Raw genomic sequence first — 24,796 nt, 5'->3', positions numbered from 1 at the left:
TGCCCATTTCTTTATGCTTCTTCAATAATAGCTCGAACAGCACATCTTGAAAACCCCAGTCGGCTTTGAAATCTTTGCCTGGGAGAGACATTTCTGATGCATTATAACAACTTTAGGTCTTGTTCCTGTTCTCAGTTTTGCCATGTGTGTTGTGGTTAGTTCTGGCCCAGCTCCTGCCCCAAGGGCTGTGGGTGTGGGGGAGACATCCACATGCTGCAGGCCTGTTTTGCCCCCGGTGGAATCTGATGATGAAGGCTCCTCTGACCAAGAAGACATGAGTGACAGGGAGGAGGAGAATGGGGCAGACAGCTCAGAAGGAGATCAATTATCTAGCTCCTCCTTGGATTCAGAACAAGAGTTAATGATACAGCCACACATGCGGAGAGCGATGCATAGGCAACAACAACTGAGAGATTATTATCAAAGAAAATGAGGCCACCTGTGGTTGGGTGGGGCTGTGGTAATTAGTGAGGCTGCTATAAATAGCAGCCTGTGGGTTTGGCCATTGTGGAGGATTATCTGATTGTTGTGTTTCGTGACTGCTTTACTGACTTTGACTTTTTGTGTGCTGATTTTCCCCCCGCTTTGAAACTAAACCAGAGCAAAGTGTTTCACTTTGTGAAAGAAGGACTGTGAATTGCCTCACAGCTGCAAGCTAAGTATCTCAGAACTGATAAGGGACTTGTACAAATTACCAGTTTGTTTGGAGACGAGTGCTCTTTGCTATACCAAAAGAGGGCTTAGTTTAAGTGAATAAAGAACATTGTTTTGAATTTTCAAACGTGTGTGTGTCTGAAATTTGTACCTGTGAATTTTTGGGAGGAGTCTACCAGAGAGCCCGACAGAACAGCGTGTATGATATCAAAGTTCATTGGCAAATCAAAACCAGAAGCTCATGCAGATGACTGATTCAGCTGGATTCATAAACTTCTTTATAAACATAGTAACAGATGAATTTACAATACCATGAGCAGAATTCTTCTTCAAGCAGTTAGACAGCAGAGAACAGTTAGTTTCATTTCAGCAGAGTTCAGAGTAGGCAAGAGAGCAGAGTGGACTGGAGCCACACCCAACCTTAAGCTAAAGTTTCAATTTTGATTCTCTGCACAGACTCAGAAATGTTTAGCTCTCATTGGCTGACTTAGTTGCTATGCATATTCATTGGCTGACTTTGTTACTACTGGCTCTCCCAGTCAGGAATATTCTCTAACATATAACATGCAATCTGAAGCTGTCTTCTGCAAGCTCACCTCAGTGTAGAATTTGGCTGTTCCTCACCCAGTTTTAAGCTGTTTGTTTCAGTTTATGACTATTTCAACCTGAAATTGATGATCATTAGTACCTGCTTGGTATAATTCGTTAACCTTATACCTGACTCTAACCCTACAAAATCCCGTACTTTGTGCAAGTGTAAAAATTGATGCTGTTTGGAAGAGAAAGGCTGGTCAGACCAAATATTGTTTTGATTTGGATTTCTCTTAGGTTCATTTACTTTCCCTTTTGTTAATTGATAAAAACAAAAAAAAATGTTAACACATTTATTTCTTAAAGCATTCTTAATACACAGCACTTTTGCACAACTGGCTCTTTTGCACAATACTGATATTTTTAATTGATCCTATTTCACTAAATATTTTTAAATTGCATTTCACACTTTTCCATAGTTTTTCTAAGATAATGTACAATTTTAAGTAGTTAATATTACTCCAAAATATTTAACTATCTTTTCAATTGTAAAAGCCATATCCAGCCTTTATTTCTTTTGATTTTATATACTCACTTTTTTTTTTACCAATACACCTTGGTTTTCTGTTTGTTGAGTTTAAAAACCAGCTACTTACTCGCATTTGTACTACCAAGCAGCAGCAATGACATGGATCAAAGAATGGACGACGCTCAGAAACAAAAGGCTTATGACTCTAGAAGGGTATGATTTACAGATAGGATGACTATTTGTATGGTATGGAAAACAGAATATACATAGGTACTTTCAAAGACATACTATAAGAAATTCTTTATTTGAAATTTGGGAAAAAATTTAAAATACATATTATACTGGAGTACCCTACTGGGTTACATCATTAGAAGCTATGACACATCCCAGCAGATTAGAATAATATTTCAAGATAGAGATATAATAGGGCAATCAAAGAAGTTAAAAACAATAATAAAACTAGAAAATCAAGGTATAAAACTTGATTGGTATACACATATACAATTACAGGCAAGATACAAAGAAGATACTAAAAAGAAAGGTGTGAAGTTTGAAAAAACAAAAGTAGATGAAATTTTATTTGGTCCAGATGAAAATTTGATAAAAGGTTTAATTATAAAACCTTTTATCAAATTTTCATCTGGACCAAATAATACTTCTTGTCCTACTGGACTCTTTTTATCATATGTGGTGGACGTGCACAGAAGCCCAAAAATGTTGGAAAGAAATTCAATATTGGATACAGAAGATTCTCAAAAAGACTAGAAATATTTCTTTTGGGTATTTTACCAGAGAAATATACATGATTGTACATATTGTAAAAGCCGCTAGAATAGTATATGCGCAAAATTGGAGGTTGAATAAGATACCCAATGAAAGATAAATTTTACGTAAGATTTTAGAATGTGCCAAAATGAATAGACTTACTTTTAGGCTTAAGGATAAAGAAAAATGTGATTATTATAAAATCTGGGACAAATTTTATGAATGGATGGAAATTAAAAATAATTAAAAACTTAAAATTACTTTTGAAGGAATATAGGACAATTAGACCCTGAGGAGGTGAAGGCCCAGATGACGAAAAAAGGAATGGTGGCACCACTAGATAATAATGCAACACATATTTCTTCCATATATCTGAAATTTATCTGCTTATGGGCCCAGTAGTTTCTCCTTCACCTGAGAAAAAGAGAACAAAAAGAATGAGCTGCAGCTATTCATTTATTTATTAAACACTTTGCAATATAAGGCTTGTAACTGAGTGGCACACAAAACATTAAAACTATACAGTAGTGCCCCCCAAAGTATATCAAAAATCCACACCTCCATTCAAACAATATCAGAGGGACATTTCCAAGTTTATATGGCAAGGGAAATTAGATATAAACAACTGCAAGATGCCAAGGAAAAGGGGTAGATTTGAAACTGTATTTCAATCTTGTTCTTTGGTTTAACTAAAAGAGTGGGTGAACTTCCACAATAAGAGGCTCTATTCACTTTCAGAAATTTGTCAAATGCATCATTTGGGGAGTATGGGATCCCACATGTGGCTTGTGATTTCCTAATACTGATCTTTTAAAAAGGATTATTTTTCTCCATATTACAAAGAAGGAAAGAGGCTGAATCAGGGATTTCCTGATTTGTCACAAAGGGGTTTCCGATGTACCCAAAAACTCCAAGGAAAATCAGCTGACTCTGCCGTCCCTCATTCTACGGCCCCAAAATATCCCAAAATCTGGTATTACAGCTGCAAAAGGAAACACTTGCCTGGCTTCAATGTCCCGGGAAGAGGTAGAACTTTTTGGTCAAAGTAGTTCTGTCCTTTGAGGGCATCTGACATGGATTGCTTGCAAAATGACTCATCACCTGGAATATGGAAGGTACAGAAACAAAAGCTGGGGAGTGAGTGTCCAGGAAAATCAAGTAGCCCCATCTAAAAATTAGTAATATTTTATCAGCTTATACACGCTCAGTTTACTAATTAGGCATTGTAGAACAGGGGTGTCAAACTCAAGGCCCATGGGCTGCATCCAGCCCACAGGATGCTTAGATCTGGCCTGTGGCTCCGCTCAGGAAACAATGAAGGACTTGCCCACGGTGCCTCTACCAGCAAAAACAGAGCTCGGGAGGGCCATGTGCGGCCTTCCTGGGCTCCATTTTCAGCTGTGACGGCCTCCTGCAGCCCCTGCCAATGAAAACGAAGCTTGTGGAGGCCGCGCACAGCCTGCTGGGCTGTTTTTGGCCATGACAGCCTCCTACAGCCCTCTGCCAGCAAAAACGGACATCGGGGAGGCTGTACGAGCTGGCTATGCCCTGCCCCCTGCCAAACACCCTGATGTGGCCTTCAATGAAATAGGGTTTGACACCGCTGTTGTAGAAGAACCAGATAGAGTAGGCAAAACCAGAAAGGATCAATTGACAACTTTTAAAACAAATGATTTTATATTCTTCTTCTTAGTAGTAGTATTTATTTATTTATTTATTTATTTATTTATTATTAATTAGATTTGGGTGCTGCCCTTCTCCAAAGACTCTAAGACTTTATCTTAATGCACAGCATTAACTGTGCGTTAACTAATATAGTTATTAGTTGATAGGTGTTGAACATGGAATCTTCACCTGCATAACCACCTTTCTTTTGCCCTCATTTCATCCCAATATATTTAAATTCCACATCAATCAGGTGACTCCATGAACCTGATGTAACGTATTGTAGTTCCCAAAAGCTTATCTCCTAAAATAAAGTTGTCAGTCTTAAAAGGTCTTATAGGACTCCTACGAAGGAATGCTTAGTAGACCTTGAAACACAGAGGAAGCAGTAAGATCTTAAGGTAGGAAATGGATCTGTGACAAAACACATTTTTGAATAGGAAGGAAGCAAGAGACAAAGACTCACAGTAACTCCATCTTAAGAATATGTAAGTATATTTAATCACGTAGTATGACTGTATTACTCTTCTTTTCATCTGTTCCACTATCTCAATTCTGTTACATTATTCCACTAGGAAAAAAAGATCTCTCCAGAAATCAGTATGGAGTCTGCCTGGATTCTTGTTTCTTGAGTTTGCTAACCTCATGGGGCTTGACAGCGAGGAAACCAGACATATAACCAGGTTTACTATTGTAATCCAAAGAGTATATATAGGGATGCAAAAGTTTGAAGGACAGTTCAGAACGACAGTATTAAGGTACCCTGGATCATATTCTCAATAGGTTTTTTTAAAAAAATTGTACAGTGTAGCAATAAGCTTGATATCTGGGTATTTCTAAAGTTATTTAGTTATTAGGAGTAGAATACGGTGGATAACTTTGATCAGTTTTAATTATAAAATTATTATTTTTTAAATTTTTAAAGTTTTTTATTCACAAATAGAAACACAATACAATTCAAAAAGAACAATAAATGATTACAAACATATTAAAAGAAAGGAAAGAAAGGAGGAGGGAGGAAAAAAAGGGAAAAACAGCAAGAAAAAAGAAACGAGAGGGAAAAAGAGACAAAAATAAAAAAAATAAAGAAAGGAAGGCAAATGGTTACATAGCACATCATTATCATTTTGGGTGCATTCCTGGTGAATCAAAAAGCAAACTCTATATACTGTATCTCCTTATTGCTTTGTCTAGTCTGTAAATCAATTATTTACATTTTCATTATGTTATTTACAGTTATCAATTATAGCCATATATTATTTACTTATTTATTGGTTACGTCTTCTGGTTTCAAGCCTTACCTTATAAAGATTTTCCCAAATTGTGTAAAAGTCTTTATTTTGTTAATTTTGTAGTTCACATGTGAGCCAGGACATTTCAGCGCAGTCCATAAGTTTATTTATAATCATATTGTCTGTTGGGAGATTATAATCCTTCTGCATTTGTGCATAGGCTAATCTCGCTGCAGTTATTATATGGATGATCAGGTAGTATTTTGATTTTGTGTATTGCCCTCTAACAAGCCCTAGAAGATAGGTCTCTGGTTTCAATTCTAAATCACATTGCAATATTTCTTTTACCCATGCTTTGATTTTTCAGCCAATAATTACGTGTCTGAGGACATAGCCACCACAGGTGGTAATACTTTCCAAATTCTTTTTTACATTTCCAGCATATCAGATCTATATTAGGGTAGATCTTGGCCAGCCTGGCGGGGGCATAATGCCATTGGTAAAACATCTTATAAAAAATTTCTTTATATGGTACCGATAACATTAGTTTATAGTTTTCTTTCCACAGTTTTGTCCAATCTTCTAAATGAATTGAGTACCCAAAGTTCTTCAACCATGTCAACATGCTGTCTTTTACTGTTTCTTCTAAGTTGTCAAATTTTATTAAGTAATGTACATCTTTGTTATAAATTTCCCTTCGGCTTCTAAAGTTTGCCTAGATTTAATTTTGCCTCCCTTATCTAATAGTTCATTGTATGTTCTCACTTTAGTAATTCCTAGGACATTTGGGTATGTCAAGGCTTCCATAGTGGATAACCACCTTGGTATTTCTATAAAGTGTTTATTTTTAATTTTCCTCCAATTGAATAGTAAAGTACCTCTTATGCATGCTGTTGAAATTGTGTGTTTGATATTCTATTTTTCCCAAAGATAGGCATGCCATCCTTCTTGTAAATTATAACCTTCTAATTTAAGGATTCTTTCTTTGTTTAGTGTGATCCACTCCTTAATCCATAATAGACTGGCTGAATGGTAGTAAGTTTCAAGATGGGGTAGCCCAAAGCTAATTACAAAATTAATGACATGATAGCAGCTCTTTGTTAGCTTTCCTCCAACTGGATGTCTTGCTGACTAGAATTATAGAAGTTGAAACTCCATATTTTTGAAATTCCTTTTTTGCCTACCCACCAATTTTGTTTTGTTTTATGCTCACCATAATTACAAAAAGAAAATCTTCACACACAATTTACATGATAAATCTGTGCAATATTCTTGCAACTGGATTGTTAAATGATAGAAGTTTGTAAATCTGCCTGTAAGTTTCTGAACGTGAGATTTAATCACTAATGACAGGAAAAAAGAAACAGGGGCTAAAAACATGATTTAAGGCAGTGATGGCGAACCTATGACACGCGTGTCAGCACTGACACGCGTAGCCATTTTCAGTTACACGCGGCCGTTAAGGAAGTCAGGTGTCCATTTTTCCAGATGAAGAAATATCGTCGCTTCGCGTTCCCTTTCATTGGGTGAGCCGATTCTTTCCATTAGAACGAAACCTGTTCCTTCCAAAGAGCCCCTTTCTCTCTCTCTCTCCTTCCTTCCTTCTTCCCTCCCTTCCTCCTTTTGCCTCCTCCTTCCCTCCCGTCTTTTCCCTTCTTTTGAAGTTTGCTCTTTGCTTGCTTTTTCTGTCAAACCTTTGCAAGGATATCTGTCCCAGGCTTCTGGACATAACCTGCAATTCACGTGAGAATTCGCCGTTTCAGTGAGTCTTTGGGGCAAGGGCGCCCTGCCCTCTCCTGCAGGAGTTTTTTTTTAAAAGAGTCCGGGGACTATTCTGCAAAGTGAAAGTAAGACTCGGCGAAGCTTGTTTGTTGACTTGAGGTCAAAGCTTGAGAATCTAGAAAGGTGCCGCTTGGAGAATCAAGAGGAGTGCCACTATGAACAGGAAATTTGGAGTGCCTGGAATCGGTTACCAGACACTTTTAGCACAAAATTATGGTTTTTTTCTCAAGGTGACACACCACCCGAGTTATGCTGGGTTTTTTGGCGAATTTTGACACACCAAGCTCAAAAGGTTGCCTATCACTGATTTAGGGGAACTAATAGCAATTGCAGTTAGACTTACAGTATACCTTATACCGCTTCATAGTGCTTTACAATCCTTGCTAAGCGGTTTAAAGAATCAGCACATTGTCCCCAACAATCTCATTTTACTGACCTCTGAAGGATTGAAAGCTGAGTGATCTTAAAGATGGTGAGGATCGAACTCCTGGCAGTGGGCAGACCTACCTTCCGGAAGACCTCTTCCAAATTGCAATTCCAGGCATCTTTCTTCATAGCATCTATTAGCTGGGTGATGAAGAGTGATCCAGTTGTTGGGTGTCTCCAGGATACATGATCTAAACAGACAACAATTTGATTGGATTGGATTGGAATGCCGCCCCTCTCCGTAGACTCGGGGCGGCTAACAACAGTAGTAAACAGCATATGACAATCCAATATAAACAGTTAAAACCCCTTATTATAAAACCAAACATACACACAGACATACCATGCATAAAATTGTAAAGGCCTAGGGGGAAAGAGTATCTCAATTCCCCCATGCCTGGCGGCAGAAGTGGGTTTTAAGAAGCTTACGAAAGGCAAGGAGGGTGGGAGCAATTCTAATCTCTGGGGGGAGTTGGTTCCAGAGGGTCAGGGCCACCACAGAGAAGGCTCTTCCCCTGGGTCCCACCAAGCGACATTGTTTAGTTGACGGGACCCGGAGAAGACCCACTCTGTGGGACCTAACTGGTCGCTGGGATTCGTGCAGCAGAAGGCGGTCCCTGAGATAGTCTGGTCTGGTGCCATAAAGGGCTTTATAGGTCATAACCAACACTTTGAATTGGGACTGGAAAATGATCGGCAACCAAAGCAGACTGCGGAGTGTTGGTGTAACATGGGCATATTTGGGAAAGCCCATGATTGCTCTCGCAGCTGCATTCTGCACGACCTGAAGTTTCCGAACACTTTTCAAAGGTAGCCCCATGTAGAGAGCATTACAGTAGTCGAGCCTCGAGGTGATGAGGGCATGAGTGACTGGGAGCAGTGACTCCCGGTCCAACAATGATTAAGCAATAATGATTCTTCATGATGTCACACTTTTCTCAACCTAACTAACTTTAAACCTATACCAGTGATGGTGAGCCTATGGCACGCGTGTCACAGGTGGCATGCAGAGCCATATCTGCCGGCACACGAGCCATTGTCCTAACTTATTTATTTATTTGATTTCTATGCTGCTCTTCTCGAAACGACTCAGGGCGTGCATGTGCACCTCGTCCAGCTAATATTTGACTCATGCAGACGCTTGGGAGGGCGTTTTTGGCTTCCATAGGACCTCGGGGGGAGGGCATTTTTGCTCTTCCCAGGCTCTAGGGAAGCCTATGGAGCCTGGGGAGGGTGAAAAATGGGCCTACTAGGCCCACTGGAAATCAGGAAAAGGGCCACTCACCCGTGAGCATGCGTTTTCAGCACCTGGTAGTCTTCAAGCTATGACAGTAATGTTGTCTGCCTATTGTCTTTGCAAATGGTGATGGCCGTTGAGCGAGATGGTTTCACTTAAAATAATTATCATCCGTGGTTTCCCTGATGCAGTCGTATGAACATGTAGATCGTTAAACAGAGAAGAGCTTCAGAGGTGGAGAAGACCCTGAGAGACCTTGGCCCACCTGCTTTCCCCCTCCCAAGACCTCCCATGCACCTAAGATACCGTATGCTCTAGTCCTGCGCCTCGTCATCTCAACAGCCCTTGGGCCTACTCCCCACCCCTTCCACCAGGTGGTGCCCACCGGTTTTCTCTCAGGTCCCTCATAGGGCTTGGCCTACTCCCAACCTCGACTAAACAATGCCGTCTGGCGGGACCCAGGGAAAGAGCCTTCTCTGTGGCGGCCCCGACCCTCTGGAACCAACTCCCCACCAGAGATCAGAATTGCCCCCACCCTCCTTGCCTTTCGTAAGCTCCTTAAAACCCACTTCTGTCGTCAGGCATGGGGGAATTGAGATATTCCCTTCCCCCTAGGCGTATAAAATTTATCCTTGGTATGTCTGTATGTATGATTTGTTTCTTAAATTAGGGTTTATTTTAATTTAACTTAAATTTAAATATTAGATTTGTTTATATTGTCTTATTATTGTTCTTAGCTGCCCCGAGTCTACGGAGAGGGGCGGCAAACAAATCTAATAAATAAATAAATAAAATAAATAAATTATCCACTTACCTTTTAAAGATCTCTTAACGGTTTTCTCAACACTGTGCAGACCATAATTGGGAAGCAGAACGGAGTGCTCCATTCCCAGAACTGAACACCATTTCGGCATGACTTCAAGAAATTGTGGGTGTTCCCAAAATGGCAGCTATTTCCTGGAGGTCGCCAAGTGGCCCAGGGTTGAGTGGCCTGCCCTCCTTCCCCAACATGAGGTCTGGAGACCTTCAAATAAGTCGGGAGTAGGGCCACGTCCTATGGGGACTTAGCTGGATAGCTTCTGGTTGTTATTATCCTGCCCCCCCTCCTCTTCAAATAAGACATCTTTTGATAATAAGCCCAATAGGGCTTTTGAGTGCATGGCAATAAGGCCAAGCGCTTATTTCAAGATTCAAAAAATATATAAGACAGGGTCTTATTTTGGGGAAAACATGGTATACAATGAGGTTACCTCATTGTTACCTCATATAACCAATGAGGTTATACTCATCTTTGTTCCTGCTCATCAGATTTCTGGTAGTTTAATTTATTGGGTAGATCCAATCTCTTTGCGTGGGATGTTGTTCAATATATTTATTTATTTATTGGATTTGTATGCCGCCCCTCTCCGGAGACTCGGGGCGGCTAACAGCAACAATAAAGCAGCGTACAATAGTAGTCTGATGTTAGAAACAATTAAAAACCCATTAATATAAAAAACCAAACATACATACATACATACCATGCATAGAATTGTAAAGGCCTAGGGGGAAGAGGGTCTCAATTCCCCCATGCCTGACGGCAGAGGTGGGTTTTAAGCAGCTTACGAAAGGCAAGGAGGGTGGGGGCAATTCTAATCTAATATTGTCAAGTCCCTGAACCTATCTACCTTACAGGGTGGTTCTGGTGGAAGAAGGAGTACAGTAGTACCTCTAGATACAAGCTGCTCCACATGCGAGTATTCTAAGTTACGAGCTGAGACGCAAGCAAAATTTCTCTTCGACACCCGAGCTCAAATTCGGGATACGAGCTGAGCGTCCACTAGGTCAGTGTTTTTCAACCAGTGTGCCGGGGCACACTAGTGTGCCGCGAGACATGGTCAGGTGTGCAGTGAAGCTCAGCAAGAGAAAAAAAGCAAGAGAGAGAGAGAGAAAAGAGAGAGAGAGAAAGAAAGGCAGGGAAGGAGGGAGAGATAGAAAGAGCAAAAAAGAGGAAGGAAGGAAGAGAGAAAGAAAGGGATGGAGAGAGAGAGGAAGGAAGGGAGAGAAAGAGGGAGAGAAATAGAGTGAAAGGGAGGAAGAGACAGATAATTTTTTTGTCCAAACTTTTTTTTAGCCTCCCACTCTCCCCACCCCCTCGCTCAATGTGCCCCATGATTTTGTATATGTAAAAAATGTGCCGCAGCTCAAAAAAGGTTGAAAATCACTGCACTAGGTGGCGAAAGAATTCCATTTTTTCCAGTAATCTCAGCGCAAAAAGCCAAATCTAATTGCATTGGTTCGAGATACGAATTGATCGACATACGAGCTCGGCTCTGGCACGGATTAAACTCGTATGTCGAGGTACCACTGTATTGCTATGTTCTTCAGGAGTTACTTACAAAATAATAAAGGTGGGACAAAAATCTTATAAATGACTGACTGACTAGGCCTTTTATAGTGAGAATGTCAGTGAATTTCTTACAGGTTTTCAAGCTTTGCGAACTAAATGCCTGTATGGTAATTCTTTCATTTCTGTCCCCTACTTAGTCATTTTCTTTCAACAGGTTCTTACCAGGGGTGGTGGAATATAGGCAGAGGAAATCAGTCTCCACATTTACTCTCTGAATGGCATCAGTTTGCAATGGCATATCAGACTGGAGACAGTCAGCAGCAGCAGATATAGCCGAGTCCTCCACGTTTTCCACCATATACCCTCGTTGCTCTGGAGAAAGAAAATAGGGGAATCATCAATCATTATCAAAAGCCTCTGACAGAACAGAGGTTACTCACACAAGGCTTTATGATCATCATAAAAGTACAGCATAGCTTTGGGTTCCTGACAGGTTTCCATGAGGCAAACTGCCAAGGCTTAAGATAAAGTTCAAAATGAGTTTTTCCCATCAGCAGTTGTTGCTCGTTATGAAGTCGTGTCTGATCCATTGCGACCCAATGGACAACGTTCCTCCTGGCTTACCAGTCCATTTAAGCTCATGCTGACTGCTTCAGTGACTCCATCCAGCCACCTCATTCTCTGTCATCCCTTTATTTATTTTATTATTATTTATTAATCAGATTTGCATGCTGCCCCTCTCCGCAGACTCGGGGTGGCTCACAGCAATAATAATACAATGTAAACAAATCTAATATTTAAGTTAATTTAAAAACCCCAATTTAGAAACCAATCATACATACTAGCATACCAAGCATAAATTTTATAAGCCTAGGGAGAGGGAAAGTGTCAATTCCCCCATGCCTGACGACAGAGGTGGGTTTTAAGGAGCTTACGAAAGGCTAGGACGGTGGGGGCAACTCTGATATCTGGGGGGAGTTGGTTCCAAAGGGTCGGGGCCGCCACAGAGAAGGCTCTTCCCCTGGGTCTCGCCAAACGACATTGTTTAGTTGACGGGACCCGGAGAAGGCCAACTCTGTGGGACCTAACTGGTTGCTGGGATTCGTGCAGCAGAAGGCGGTCTCCTTTCTTCTTTGGGGCTCAATCTTTCCCAGCATTGAGCTCTTCTCCAGTGAGTCCTTCCTTCTCATCAGGCGGCCAAAGTATTTGAGTTTTATTTTCAGGATCTGGCCTTCTAAAGAGCAGTCAGGGTTGATCTCCTCTAGGACTGACCAGTTTGATCTCCTTGCAGTCCAAGGATTGTTCTCCAGCACCATAGTTCAAGGTCTCGACACCTTGGTGCTCAGCTTTTCTTATGGTCCAACTTTCACAGCCATACATTGCAACTGGGAGAACCATAGCCCCTTGACTATACATACTTTTGTTGGCAGGCTGATATCTTTGCCTTTTAGTGTGCTGTCTAAATTTGCCTTAGCTTTCCTCCCTAGGAACAAGCATCTTTTAATTTCTTGGCTGCAGTTCCCAACTGTGGTGATCTTGGAGGCCAGGAAAATAAAATCTGTCACCATTGAAGTGGGCCCAGATACCAGGATCTTAGTTTTCTTCATGATGAACTTCAAGCATAACTTTACTAGCATGTGAAATGAGTGCAATGGAGCAATAGTTTGAACATTCTTTAGCATTGCCTTTCTTTGGAATTGGAATATAAACTGACCTCTTCCAAGCCGGTGGCCACCGTTGAGTTTTTCAAATTTCCTGGCAAATTGCGTGTGGCACTTTTACTGCATCGTCTTTTAAGATTTTGAATAGCTCAGCTGGAATACTGTCACCTCCACTAGCATTGTTATTGCTCAGACTTCCTAAGGTCCATTTGACTTCACATTCTAGGATGTCTGTCTCTAAGTCATTGACCCCCTCATCTTAGTTACAATCGGCAATAAATATGTACAAATCAGTTTTCCAAAAGCAGATGTTGGTCTAGAGCAGGGGTAGTAGGCAAAGTTGGCTCTTCTATGACTTGTGGACTTCAATTCCCAGAATTCTTCAGCCAATCATGTTAGCTCAGGAATTCTGGGAGTTGAAGTTCACATGTCATAGAAGAGCCAACTTTGCCTACCCCTGGCCTAGAGCAGAAGTGGAGAACTATGGCCCTTTTATGACTTGTAGACTTCAACTCCCATAATTCCTGAGGCAGCATCAGTGACTCAGGAATTCTGGGAGGTGAAGTCCACAAGTCATAAAAGGGCCGTAGTTCCCCACCCGAACTAGAGGTTGCTTGGTCTATTTGAGACTATGTGCAAGAGACTGTATGTTCTTGCCAAACTCTCTCCTCTCAGATCTCAACTTCAGCAACCTACCACCGCGACATGCTTGAATAATGACCACCTTCGGCTTTCCTCTCAAAGCTGGGCAATATATGTTGTTGAAGGTTGAGAAGATAGTCGTGATGGGGAAGATGTCAGAGTCTTTCCCATTTGAATGGACTCCACAAAGGCTGTCCTGATAGCCATGAGACATCAGTACCACAAACATCCCATCTGAAGCCTGGTGCTCTTCCCGAGTTGCAAAATTCTTCAAGCAAGTGGTTATACCCTGAAAGCAATGAAAAAGGAAGATGGGTAAGGAGTGGAAATTGAGTTTCTAACTAACTCTGCACTCATTATTAGAATTGAGAATAATGGGGATAGCCTTCTTGCAATTGTACTATGTTTAAATTATTATTCAAGCTTAGCAAACATTCAATGCAGAAATAATTACCAGCCTTTTTTCTCCAGATTTGAATGGGAGGGCTGTGCAGCAAATCTCCATATCTGAGATTTCTGAACACTGTGACAAATCTCCAATATGGTGATGGGCCCTATCCTCACAGCTGAATGGAATGCTGACTTCATCATGCATAGGGGCGTACATAAGTGCACTAGTGTGCCTCTCATCCCCTCTCCAATTGTCTTTCCTTTATCTCATATATCATATATATTTTCTTCCTTCCATATATCTTTTCTTCTATTTTCACTTTTATCCTTATATATATTACTTCGTGTTTATTTTCTTCCTATGTATTTGTGTATTGGACGAACGAACGAACGAACGAACGAACGAACGAACGAATAAATAAATAAATGCTCTCCAGAAAGGAAAAAAAATCACAAGTTATGGCTAGTATATTAGTATATTCTCACTGGAAAGTTAACCTCCTCAACTGTTTTTTGGAGAAACAATCATGGGAGATGAAATAGAAGCAATATGCTTCTATTGAAATTTTAAAAAGAGTCCAGGAGAGAAGTTCAATTACCAATTCAGGCACATTTTTTTCTTATACTAAATTAGGCATATACAATTTGTTTATAGCAATCTCTATATCTGAAATTTGTGAACACTGTCACAAATGTTTAGATTTCACTAGACATTTTTCATTGAGTAACAAATTGAATTTTACTCTGTAAACTTAATTATTTTTTTAACCTGTGAGTTTAAATTGGTCGCTATTTCCACATTGTAATCCAGATCTTCTAGGAGAAGCTTCATCTGTTCCAAGTCTACCTCGGCCCCCTGTCTATCATTCAAGGAATCGAAATTGATGTTGCAGATTATCAAGGCCAGGCGAGTACGAGTCTTGCGATCATTGATGGGGTAGATCTGCATGAGGAAAGAAAAGTGATTCTTATCCTGAACTATAGTTATGCCAAGCCTCCATCTGGTTTGGGGGTCAATATTTGTCAGTGGTGGAGATTCATGGAAACTAGTTTGGTAATATATGAATGACCATGATGGTGCCACAAAATCTACAAACAAGGCTAACAGATGCAATGTTTTTGCTATTACTCTGAATTTAGTGCTCAGAGATTATTTGAATCTAAATATTGTTCCACTTAAGCATAAAAATAAAATTGCTAAAGCAGACCAAAAATAGTCTAATTTCCTGTTGGCCATAGTGGATGGCTAGGCACTTGAGGAAACCCACAAGCCTGATTTGGAGGCAAGGCTTCTCTTCTCCTTCATGTAACCAGCAGCAACTTTCAGAGGGCCTGGCAATTCTGTGAAGCCACAAAGTCCATGAGTTCAGTCCCACCTGAGCAGAGATTACAGATGAACAGAGTTGGAAGGGACCTTGAAGGTCATCTAGTCCAACCCCTCCTTACACGCAGAATACCCTACACTATTTCTAGCAGTGCAGTCTCTTCTTGAAAGCTTCCAGTGATGAAGCTCCCATAACTCTGAAGGCAAACTGTTCCATTAGTTGTTTATTTTTAAAGCCAATGAAGGTATTGTAGTCATGCTACATTTAAAGCGCCCTTAATTTCATGTTGTCTGTTCTACCCTGTTTCCCCAACAATAAGAGAGCATCTTATATTAATTTTTGCTCGCAAAGAATGTGCTACGTCTTATTTTCAGGGGATGTCTTATTTTTTTTCAATGAAGAAGAATTCACATTTATTTCTGAACAAAAAAAATTGAACATTTATTATATACTGTACAGTAGTTGTCATCACAAACCAGCATAACCAGACAAACCGTTAAAGTTAAATTAGCACAAACTAGATTGTTTTCTAACTGCTCTATTCTAAAATAATGATTATATTATCTTAATAATAATAATGATTACAGTGGTACCTCAGTTCTCGACCACAATTCATTCCAGAAGTGTGGTTGAGAACGAATTAATTTATCCCATAGGAAATAATGGAAATGGATTTAATTGGTTCACAGCCCATTGACTTGCTGGGAACCAATTAAATCTATTTCCTCTATTTCCTATGGGATAAAGATCTGAGGGGATGGGGTGAGAGGGAATGGGAGTCGGGATCCGACACGCCACTCCTGGCCGCCCTCTTAACAGCCTCCCAGTCTCTACCGTCTAACTGCTCCAAGCTGCAGGAAGGGTAGGGCTGGCTGCAATACCGGCAGCTTCGGGGGGCTCCACTCCTCAGGGTTCAGTTTGTTACCTCCAGGCAGCTTTCCCGGTGGCGGCGGCTCTGGCAGCTTCCCTTCATCATGTGACATTCCCGACGCTCGAAAGCAAGCCGCCACCATCGCCGCCGCCAGGAAATAAAAAGTTGGTGCAGTTGCCTGGAGGTAACAAACTGAACGGCTGAGGAAAGGAGCCCCCCGAAGCTGCCGGTATTGCAGCCAGCCCTACCCTTCCGACAGTTTGGAGCAGTTAGACGGTAGAGACTGGGAGGCTGTTAAGAGGGCGGCCAGGAGGGGCGTGTCAGATCTCGACTCCCATCCTGTCTCACCCCGTCCCCTCAGATCTTGTGGCAGCTGCTTTGCAAAGCTGCCCTGGTTGCACATTTCGGATAGTAAACAAAATTTTCTGTTCAGTATCCGAATTTTTGTTCGGATACCGAAGCAAATTTTTGCAGAAAATTTTGTTCGGTATCCGAAATGTACGAAAACCAAGGCGTTTGAGAACCGAGGTACCACTGTATATTAAGTCTACAATCCTTCTGCAGCCAAAATGCATCCAAACACACAGCCGCATGTTGGATGTGTGTTGGATGTGTTTTAAATCTGATTGATGCAGTGTTTTGGGATGCAATTTATGGACAGCAGTGTTATATATGTTCTGTTCGGGGATGCTGCGAAACGAAACGTCTCCTACGTCTTACTTTCGGGGGATGCCTTACATTAGGCAATTCTATGAAACCTCTCCTATCTCTTATTTTCGGAAGTGACTTATTTTTGGGGAAATGGTATTTGTGTTAGATATGGAAAAACAGGATTCCCAGCTCATTAATTTCTTTTTGCTTTAGAAATAAATCAAGGTAATATTTCTAAAAGCCTGGATGATTAGAATTTAAGATATGTTAAAAATTTCTGCCACAAAAGATGAATCTTTGGTTCACATCTGGGGCTACCTTTACATGCAATAAAGTGAAGTATTAAAGCTCAAGTCTTGAATAGATCTAACTGTGTCAGCCAACTCACCTCAGCGCCTTCTTTATTCTTTATTTGTTGAAATACACTCTGAGGACAAAGTTTGGTCCCGTTTTTAGATTCCAGGCACTGGACCTCCTGGGCAACTGGAGCTGGGAAGAAAGTTGAACACCAGATTCATCTTTTTTTAGCACAGTAAATTATTAAATATTACACGAGCCAGAGTCGGATCTTTTAAATTGCTAAATTACAGTCCTTAGCAGTGCATTAGAAGGGCATTGGGAATTGTAGTAGATCACAGGGACAATGGTTTTCTAGTCAGCTCCAACAGGAACACAAATCAGCAATTAGCAAGTCTGTGCCCTGAGAAAGAGTATGTCTTCTAGCTTATTGACTCCACTGCCATAGCAGATCTAAAAACATTCAGAAAATTAAGCAACATGAACAGAGCTGCTGGCAGGGAATAGATGTGGAGAGCTTGCCCTTTCCTCCACATTGGTGGTCTCCTAGAAAACCTACAAACTCGAAACCTAGAGGATGTTCTGTCTGGGTCCCCCCAGACGCCAACACCAACCAAAAAGAGTATCCAGACACACTGGTAAAAAGCAAAGGCAGTTTATATACTGGAAAGCAAACACAGGTAACAAAAACTGTTCTTACAGACAGGAACACTATGAAGCTTCATAGAGGTTTCACGAAGGCCAGGCAATAAAACAGGATTCTTGCTGGCAAAAACAACGCTGGAGATAATAAAACCCACGCCTCCCCCAAGTCTTCCAGACTTCTAGGCCACAAGCCAAGATCAGAGACGCCGAGAATCGAAGCAAGGTCACAGGACTCCCAATTGATAACTCTCCACAAGACTGTAAGGGCGGGCCTGCCTTTTCAACCCTGCTGAGGAGAACCACACCCAAACCCAGCTGTTGCCAATTCAGGGATGGAAATACCTTTCTAATTGGCCCCGTCTTTGAGCTGCACGTCGCTGCCTCATGTCTATTATAGCCTGTGCGTCTTCATCCAATGAATCCAGGCTACTAGCTGGGGAGAGGGGGGTCTCAGGCTGCTCTCCCTCCTCCTCTTCCTGACGTTCCTCTCCCCCGTCTGCCTGGTCCTCCCCCTCCTGTTCACTGTCCTCCTCCTCTGGGCATGGATCCGGCAGAGATCCAGCCGGTCCCTGAGGAGCCTCAGGCTGAATCACAACAGAGGATAACTTAACATCCAGACTGAAGCCTGCCAATCTATCCCAAACAACATTTTAAGAATCGTCTCTACTTTGTCCAATGGGGAGGTTGTGACACACCACCAATCAAGTTACTTTTTCTCAATTTTTGACAACACCAAGCCCCAAAGTTTTGCCACCAATGTCCTCGTCGGGGGGGGGGGGGGCAAATAAAGGTTTTTAAAATAAGATATGATGAAGTTTATTATAAATTGGAAGACACCCAAATTTCATGCATCTACATCTTAATATAAAGAAGCATTCTTGAGAATATGCTCCTAAAAGAAAATAGGAAAATATCATCTTATGGTAAAGTTTCCTTTTAAAATGATTTATTACACCAAATCTAAACAAGTTCGGGTCACAACACAAAGCTTTGGCATGATTCTCGGCCACAATAACTAAACTAAGGAGAGAGGCCAATAATTTTGGCCCAAAGTTAGATGATATGCAGTAAGATCACAAGTACCAGTAGAAAAGCTTTGGAGATCCAGTTGTTTAGCTAAGAAAGGATTTTGGACCAGGAAGAAATCAATAAAGAGGCGGCTAGCTTCAGGCCCCTTTTTCCGCACATTATCGATCAAAATTCTGGCTTGATCCTGCGTCTTCTTGTTCTTTTTCACTCCTTCCACCTCTTCATCTTTCATGATTTTCACTCTGTGCAGCTCATCTAAGAGTTGGCTGATGATATCTTCGTTAACACTCTGTACAAACTTTGCACGCACGTCTACCAACTTCTCATCTGTAAGGAAAACAAGTGCATTTTTCTAAATTTATCACATTGAATTGAAGAATTACAACTTTATTGAGATACAAGTAGGCTTTGACAGATTCTTTTCATGCCAGTTCAAAGTTACAACAACCTTCTACATTTATGACACTGACTTGAAATTACAATTTTATTGAGATATATAGATAGTTCTTGACATAGTCAGTTCAAAGTTACAACTACCTTGGAACAATTGACTTATGACCTTCATTCACGTTTAGGGTTGTTGAACCGCTGCACTCATGTGATTGCAGTTCGGGCAATTGGCAACCTGTTTGTATTTGGGTTGTAGGATCCTGCAGTCAAGTGGTAGTGCTTTGGTACCTTTTTTTTTTTTGCCCATTGGGGAAGCTGGATTTATTTATTTATTTTTGTCAAGTACAGTATTAACACTCTATAAAACTCTAGTTAGAACACACCAAGAGTACTGCATTCAGTTTTGATCACCACACTACAAAAACACATTGAAACACTAGAGAAAGTGCAGAAGAGAGCAACCAGAATAATAAGGGGACTGGAAACTAAAACATATGAAGAAAGGTTGCAGGAACTGGGTATGGATAGTCTAGCAGAGACGAGGTCCAGGGGGGACATGATAGAAGTCTACAAGTACTTGAGGGGCTCGCTACAGAGGGCGGGTGGTGGTGGTTGTCAGGCTGTTTTCAAAAGCACCAGAAGGCCAGACAAGGAGCAATGGTTGGAAGCTGACCAAGGAGAGGACCTGGAAATAAGAAAGAACTTTCTGGTGGTGAGAGTGATCAACCAGTGGAATGGCTTGCCTGCAGAGGTTGTGAACGCTCCAACATTAGAGACGTTCAAGAAGAGATTGGACTGCCATTTGTCTAGAGTGGCAAAGGGTCTTCTGCACCAGCAGAGAGTTGGACGATGACCTACAAGGTTCTTTCAAACTCTAATAATAAATAAAAATAAAAATTCCTCTGTTGAAGTCCACAAGTCTTAAAGTTGCCAAGGTTGTAGACCCCTGATGTAGAGGGAGAATGACATTAATCTATATCTGAGGAAGCAAGTGTGTTTGCCTACTCATACATGATTGATTGATTTGAGTGACTGGCCAACTTAAGCAACCCTGGGAGCCTTACAACTAGTGATGGCTGCCAAAAATTTTACTGCCATACTGTGGGCGTGGCTTGATGGTCATGTGACCAGGTGGGAATGCCCTGACAATCATGCGATGGGGTGGCTTAACGGTCATGTGACTGGGTGGGAGTGGCTTACCGACTAAGATAAATTTTCAAGTAGGTGGTTGGACTCTGTCTCAGTTGATTAATTCACATGCATGTATGTATGTATGTATGTATGTATGTATGTATGTATGTATGTATGTATTTATGTATTTATTTAAATTCTTTATGCCACCCTTCTCCTCAGACTCAGGGCGGCTTACAACATGTTAGCAAAGCACTTTTTAACAGAGCCAACATATTGCCCCCCACAATCCGGGTCGTGATTTTACCCACCTCAGAAGGATGGAAGGCTGAGTCAACCTTGAGCCGGTGATGAGATTTAAACCGCTGACCTACAGATCTACAGTCAGCTTCAGTGGCCTGCAGTACAGCACTCTACCTGCTGCGCCACCCCGGCTCATTATTTGAATAGCCACAAAAAGGGACAAATGATAGACAGCATTATTTGTTGAGGAGCACAGTAACATTTTAAGGTTTTGTATTGAACACACAAGGTTCAGTATGATAACGGATTAGGCAAGTAGCACCATTTTCTTTAATTGCTATAAAGGTTCAGTTGTAGATAATGATGAAAATGATTAAAGCATTTATGGGTACATACTAATTAATTATTTCCTATTTTAAAAGTTATTAAGGATCATACTAAGTTACTAGAGAAGGAAGGACAGTAAAAAATTATTAAGTATTCAATAAATAGCACATAAACCTACCACCCTCATTGCTCCCCCCCCCAAATGTGGGCAGCAGCCCATCACTGCTTACAACGGCAACAGAACACCATATGAAAGTAGACTAGCAATCTTGGGTCTAGAAAGCTTAGAACTACGACGCCTAAAACACGATCTAAGTATTGCCCACGAGATCATATGCTGCAACGTCCTGCCTGTCAAAGACTACTTCAGCTTCAACTGCAACAACACAAGAGCATGCAACAGATTCAAACTTAATATTAACCACTCCAAATTTGACTGTAAAAAATAGGACTTTAGTAATCGAGTTGTCGAATCGTGGAACTCATTACCGGACTCAGTAGTGTTAACCCCTAACGCCCAACATTTTTCCCTTAGACCAGTGTTTCCCAATCTTGGCAACTTGAAGCTATTTGGACTTCAACTCCCAGAATTCCCCAGCCAGCAAATGCTGGCTGGGGAATTCTGGGAGTTGAAGTCCAAATAGCTTCAAGTTGCCAAGGTTGGGAAACACTGCCTTAGACTATCCACGATCGACCTCTCCAGGTTCCTAAGAGGTCAGTAAGGGGCATCCATAAGTGCGCTAGCGTGTCTCCCGTCCCCTGTCCAATTGTCTCTCCTTTATCTCCTATATCTTTTCTTCCTTTCATATATCTTCTCCCCTATTTTTATATCTTTTCTTCTATCCTTTTCTTTATGTATATTACTACTTGTATATTCTCTTCAATGTGTATTGTGTATTGGACAAAATAAATAAATAGAAACTATGAAACGATCTCAAAATGATAAATCAAAACTCCTGCTCCTTAAATCACCTCCTTGCAATGCCTGACAACCAGCTCCAGTTGTTCTCCTTCGATACTTTCTATCCAATATACCAGTGGTTCCCAACCTTGGCAACTTGAAGAGATCTGGACTTCAACTCCCAGAATTCCCTAGCCAGCATTCACTGCCTGGGGAGTTCTGGGAGTTGAAGTCCAGATCTCTTCAAGTTGCCAAGGTTGGGAAACACTGCAATATACGATCCTGTCAGCGCCCGGATTTAAACTCCTGATCTTGGTACATGGGAAGGCAGCGAAAGCAACCCGGGTTAGGAATAAAGGGTTGTTGTTGGGTTTTTTGCATGTTCCAAGCTCCAGAATGGGTCTGCGGAGAGGGGCGGCATACAAATCCAATAAATAATAATAATAGTAATAATAGTAATAATAGTAATAGGAAAAAGGGTCCTCCAAAAAGACCTCGACTTAGTCTCAGATTGGAACTTCAAATATCAACCAACAAATGCTCTACCCTCCACATCGGCAAAAAGAATCCTAACCTCTTTTATAAACTGAATAAACAAATTCTCACAGTCAACCCACACTCAGTAAAAGACCTTGGAATACTAATATCAAATGACCTAAGTGCTAAAGCCCACTGCAACAATATCGCCAAAAAGACTTCTAGAGTTGTTAATCTGATCCTACGTAGCTTCTGCTCCGGCAATCTCACACTACTCACAAGAGCCTACAAAACTTTTGCCAGACCCATCCTAGAATACAGCTCATCTGTCTGGAACCCATACCACATCTCGGACATCAACACCCTTGAAAACGTCCAAAAATATTTCACCAGAAGAGCTCTTCACTCCTCCACTCGAAACAGAATACCCTACGAAAATAGACTAACAATCCTGGGTCTAGAAAGCCTAGAACTACGGCGCCTAAAACACAATTTGAGTATTGCCCACAAGATAATATGCTGCAACGTCCTACCTGTCAATGACTACTTCAGCTTCAACCGCAACAACACAAGAGCATGCAACAGATTCAAACTTAATATTAACCGCTACAAACTTGACTGTAAAAAATGACTTTAGCAATTGAGTTGTCGAAGCGTGGAACTCATTACCAGACTCAATAGTGTCAACCCCTAACCCCCAACATTTCTCCCTTAGACTATCCACGATTAACCTCTCCAGGTTCCTAAGGTCAGTAAGGGGCGTACATAAGTGCACTAGTGTTCCTTTCGTCCCTTGTCCAATTGTCTTTCCTTTATCTCATATATCATATATATTTTCTTCCTTTCTTCCCTATCTTCTCCTCTATTTTATATTTTTCTTTATATATATATTACCTCATGTCTATTCTCTTCTATATGTATTATGTATTGGACAAATAAATAAATAAATAAAAATTTAAAAAAGGAAGAGCCCCTCCTCGCATAGTCCATGTAAAACAATGCAGTGGAAGAGAGCCATAGGTAAACAGTACTGTACAACCGGCCCTCCCGCCCTCTCAGGATTTAAGGTTTTAAGGAGGAAGGGGGGGGGGAAAGGCGGGAAAGCGGCTAGAGATTAGTATCTCTGATCTTACCTGCCATGATCCCTCAGCTGATCCCGGGCACCGATGAGGGGAAGGAAAAAACTCAAGACGCAGCAGCAGCTCCGACTTTGGCCAATTGTGAAAGTGAAAGAAATCCCACCCATTGTTTCCTTTTCCCGCCCATGAATTGAACAGCAGAAAAAAAGGCAAGCCGGCCCCAATCGCCCTTGGAGTATCCTGGAAGCGCCATTTCGCGGAAAGCCACCGGATTCCAACTTTCGATTTCCGAAAGTTTTTCGCCTCGGCTGCTTTCCTTGTTATTTTCACCCAGTAAAGAGGGGAAGGACGTTGCAAAAAAGTACGTAAAATAGAGGCAGAGGGCGCGATCGCCTCTTTCACACGCAGCCACGTCGACAGGCAAAAGTCATGTTTCGCCCTTCAGAATTATGGATGTCTTTGAAGGTTTCTGGGCCATCAAAACGGTTTCTAACGCTTAACGATCCCATCGGTGGGATTTTCTCCAAGTTGAAGATTTGTTTTAAATTCAGTTTCCTCTTTTCTGTGTTTGAAACGTTCAGCTCAGTGGATTCCTTATTTGGTAGCGTTTGTCCTGCCAAGCTTCAGGGAAGAACACACAGAAAGCTGAGGCGTTCCCAGGCGCTGCTGAAAAATCTGGCTTGTTCCCCAGTGCTTTCCCATTTCTGTTTCAGGTGTCATCATGAGTCCCTCACTCTCAGCCAGAACTGGGTGTTTGGGGTTTCATAGAAACATAGAAGATTGACGGCAGAAAAAGACCTCATGGTCCATCTAGTCTGCCCTTATACTATTTCCTGTATTTTATCTTAGGATGGATATATATGTTTATCCCAGGCATGTTTAAATTCAGTTATTGTGGATTTACCAACCATGGCTGCTGGAAGTTTGTTCCAAGCATCTACTACTCTTTGTATTAATAATTTTAATATTTATTTATTAATAAAGTTAGGCAATCAGCAAAAGATGGGTACAACTGAGACTAGGAGGCAGCAGGACTCATGTTGTAACAGAATAACAATTCACAACTATCACAAATGCTGTCACATGTTATCAAATGTGCAAAATGCTCACAATCTCCTTCCCATGGATTAATTTAATTTAATTTATTAGATTTGTATGCCGCCCCTCTCCGGAGACTCAGAGCGGCTCACAACAATAACAATGTAAACAAATCTACTACATTTAAAAAAACATCTAAAACCCCATTATTAAAACCATATCTAATTAATTTAGATATTTCCTTTTAAAAGTGGTATTAGGTTACAAAAACCACAAAGGCATTAAGTAAATAACTCATATTTAAAAGCCTGCAAAATAATCCAAACAGTAGCAAAATATATATATTTAGCTGAAACTTATCCATTTTCTTTCTTTCACCTTCAAGGACCAGCAGCAACCTAAAGAGTTGATTATGACTGGGTTGTTATTACTTTGGATCAATCACTTTTAAAGAAGTACAAGACAATCTCTGATACCACTGGTCATCCTTACGGAGATGTTTCCATTGCAAATTCATTACGGCCTCAACAATGATAAAGCATTTAATCT

The 24,796-nt window shown here is 41.1% G+C and overlaps 1 protein-coding gene across 1 annotated transcript; it reads right to left on the bottom strand.

Annotated features, from left to right (window-relative positions):
- Positions 1-1,999: 1,999 nt before the first annotated feature.
- Positions 2,000-23,371, bottom strand: LOC139157861 (caspase-1-like). Its single transcript, XM_070735052.1, has 9 exons — positions 23,264-23,371; positions 18,716-18,988; positions 17,079-17,179; positions 14,613-14,786; positions 13,508-13,742; positions 11,373-11,522; positions 7,666-7,775; positions 3,482-3,580; positions 2,000-2,893 (listed from the first exon to the last, which is right to left on the bottom strand). Exons 1-8 carry the CDS (start codon positions 23,268-23,270, stop codon positions 3,488-3,490), a joined length of 1,143 nt encoding a protein of 380 aa, XP_070591153.1. The 5' UTR covers positions 23,271-23,371; the 3' UTR covers positions 2,000-2,893; positions 3,482-3,487.
- Positions 23,372-24,796: the final 1,425 nt, after the last annotated feature.

Source organism: Erythrolamprus reginae, chromosome 1, assembly GCF_031021105.1.
Source record: "Erythrolamprus reginae isolate rEryReg1 chromosome 1, rEryReg1.hap1, whole genome shotgun sequence".
NCBI classification, from domain to species: Eukaryota; Metazoa; Chordata; class Lepidosauria; order Squamata; family Dipsadidae; genus Erythrolamprus; species Erythrolamprus reginae.
This window is presented reverse-complemented; position numbering and strand designations above follow the sequence as displayed.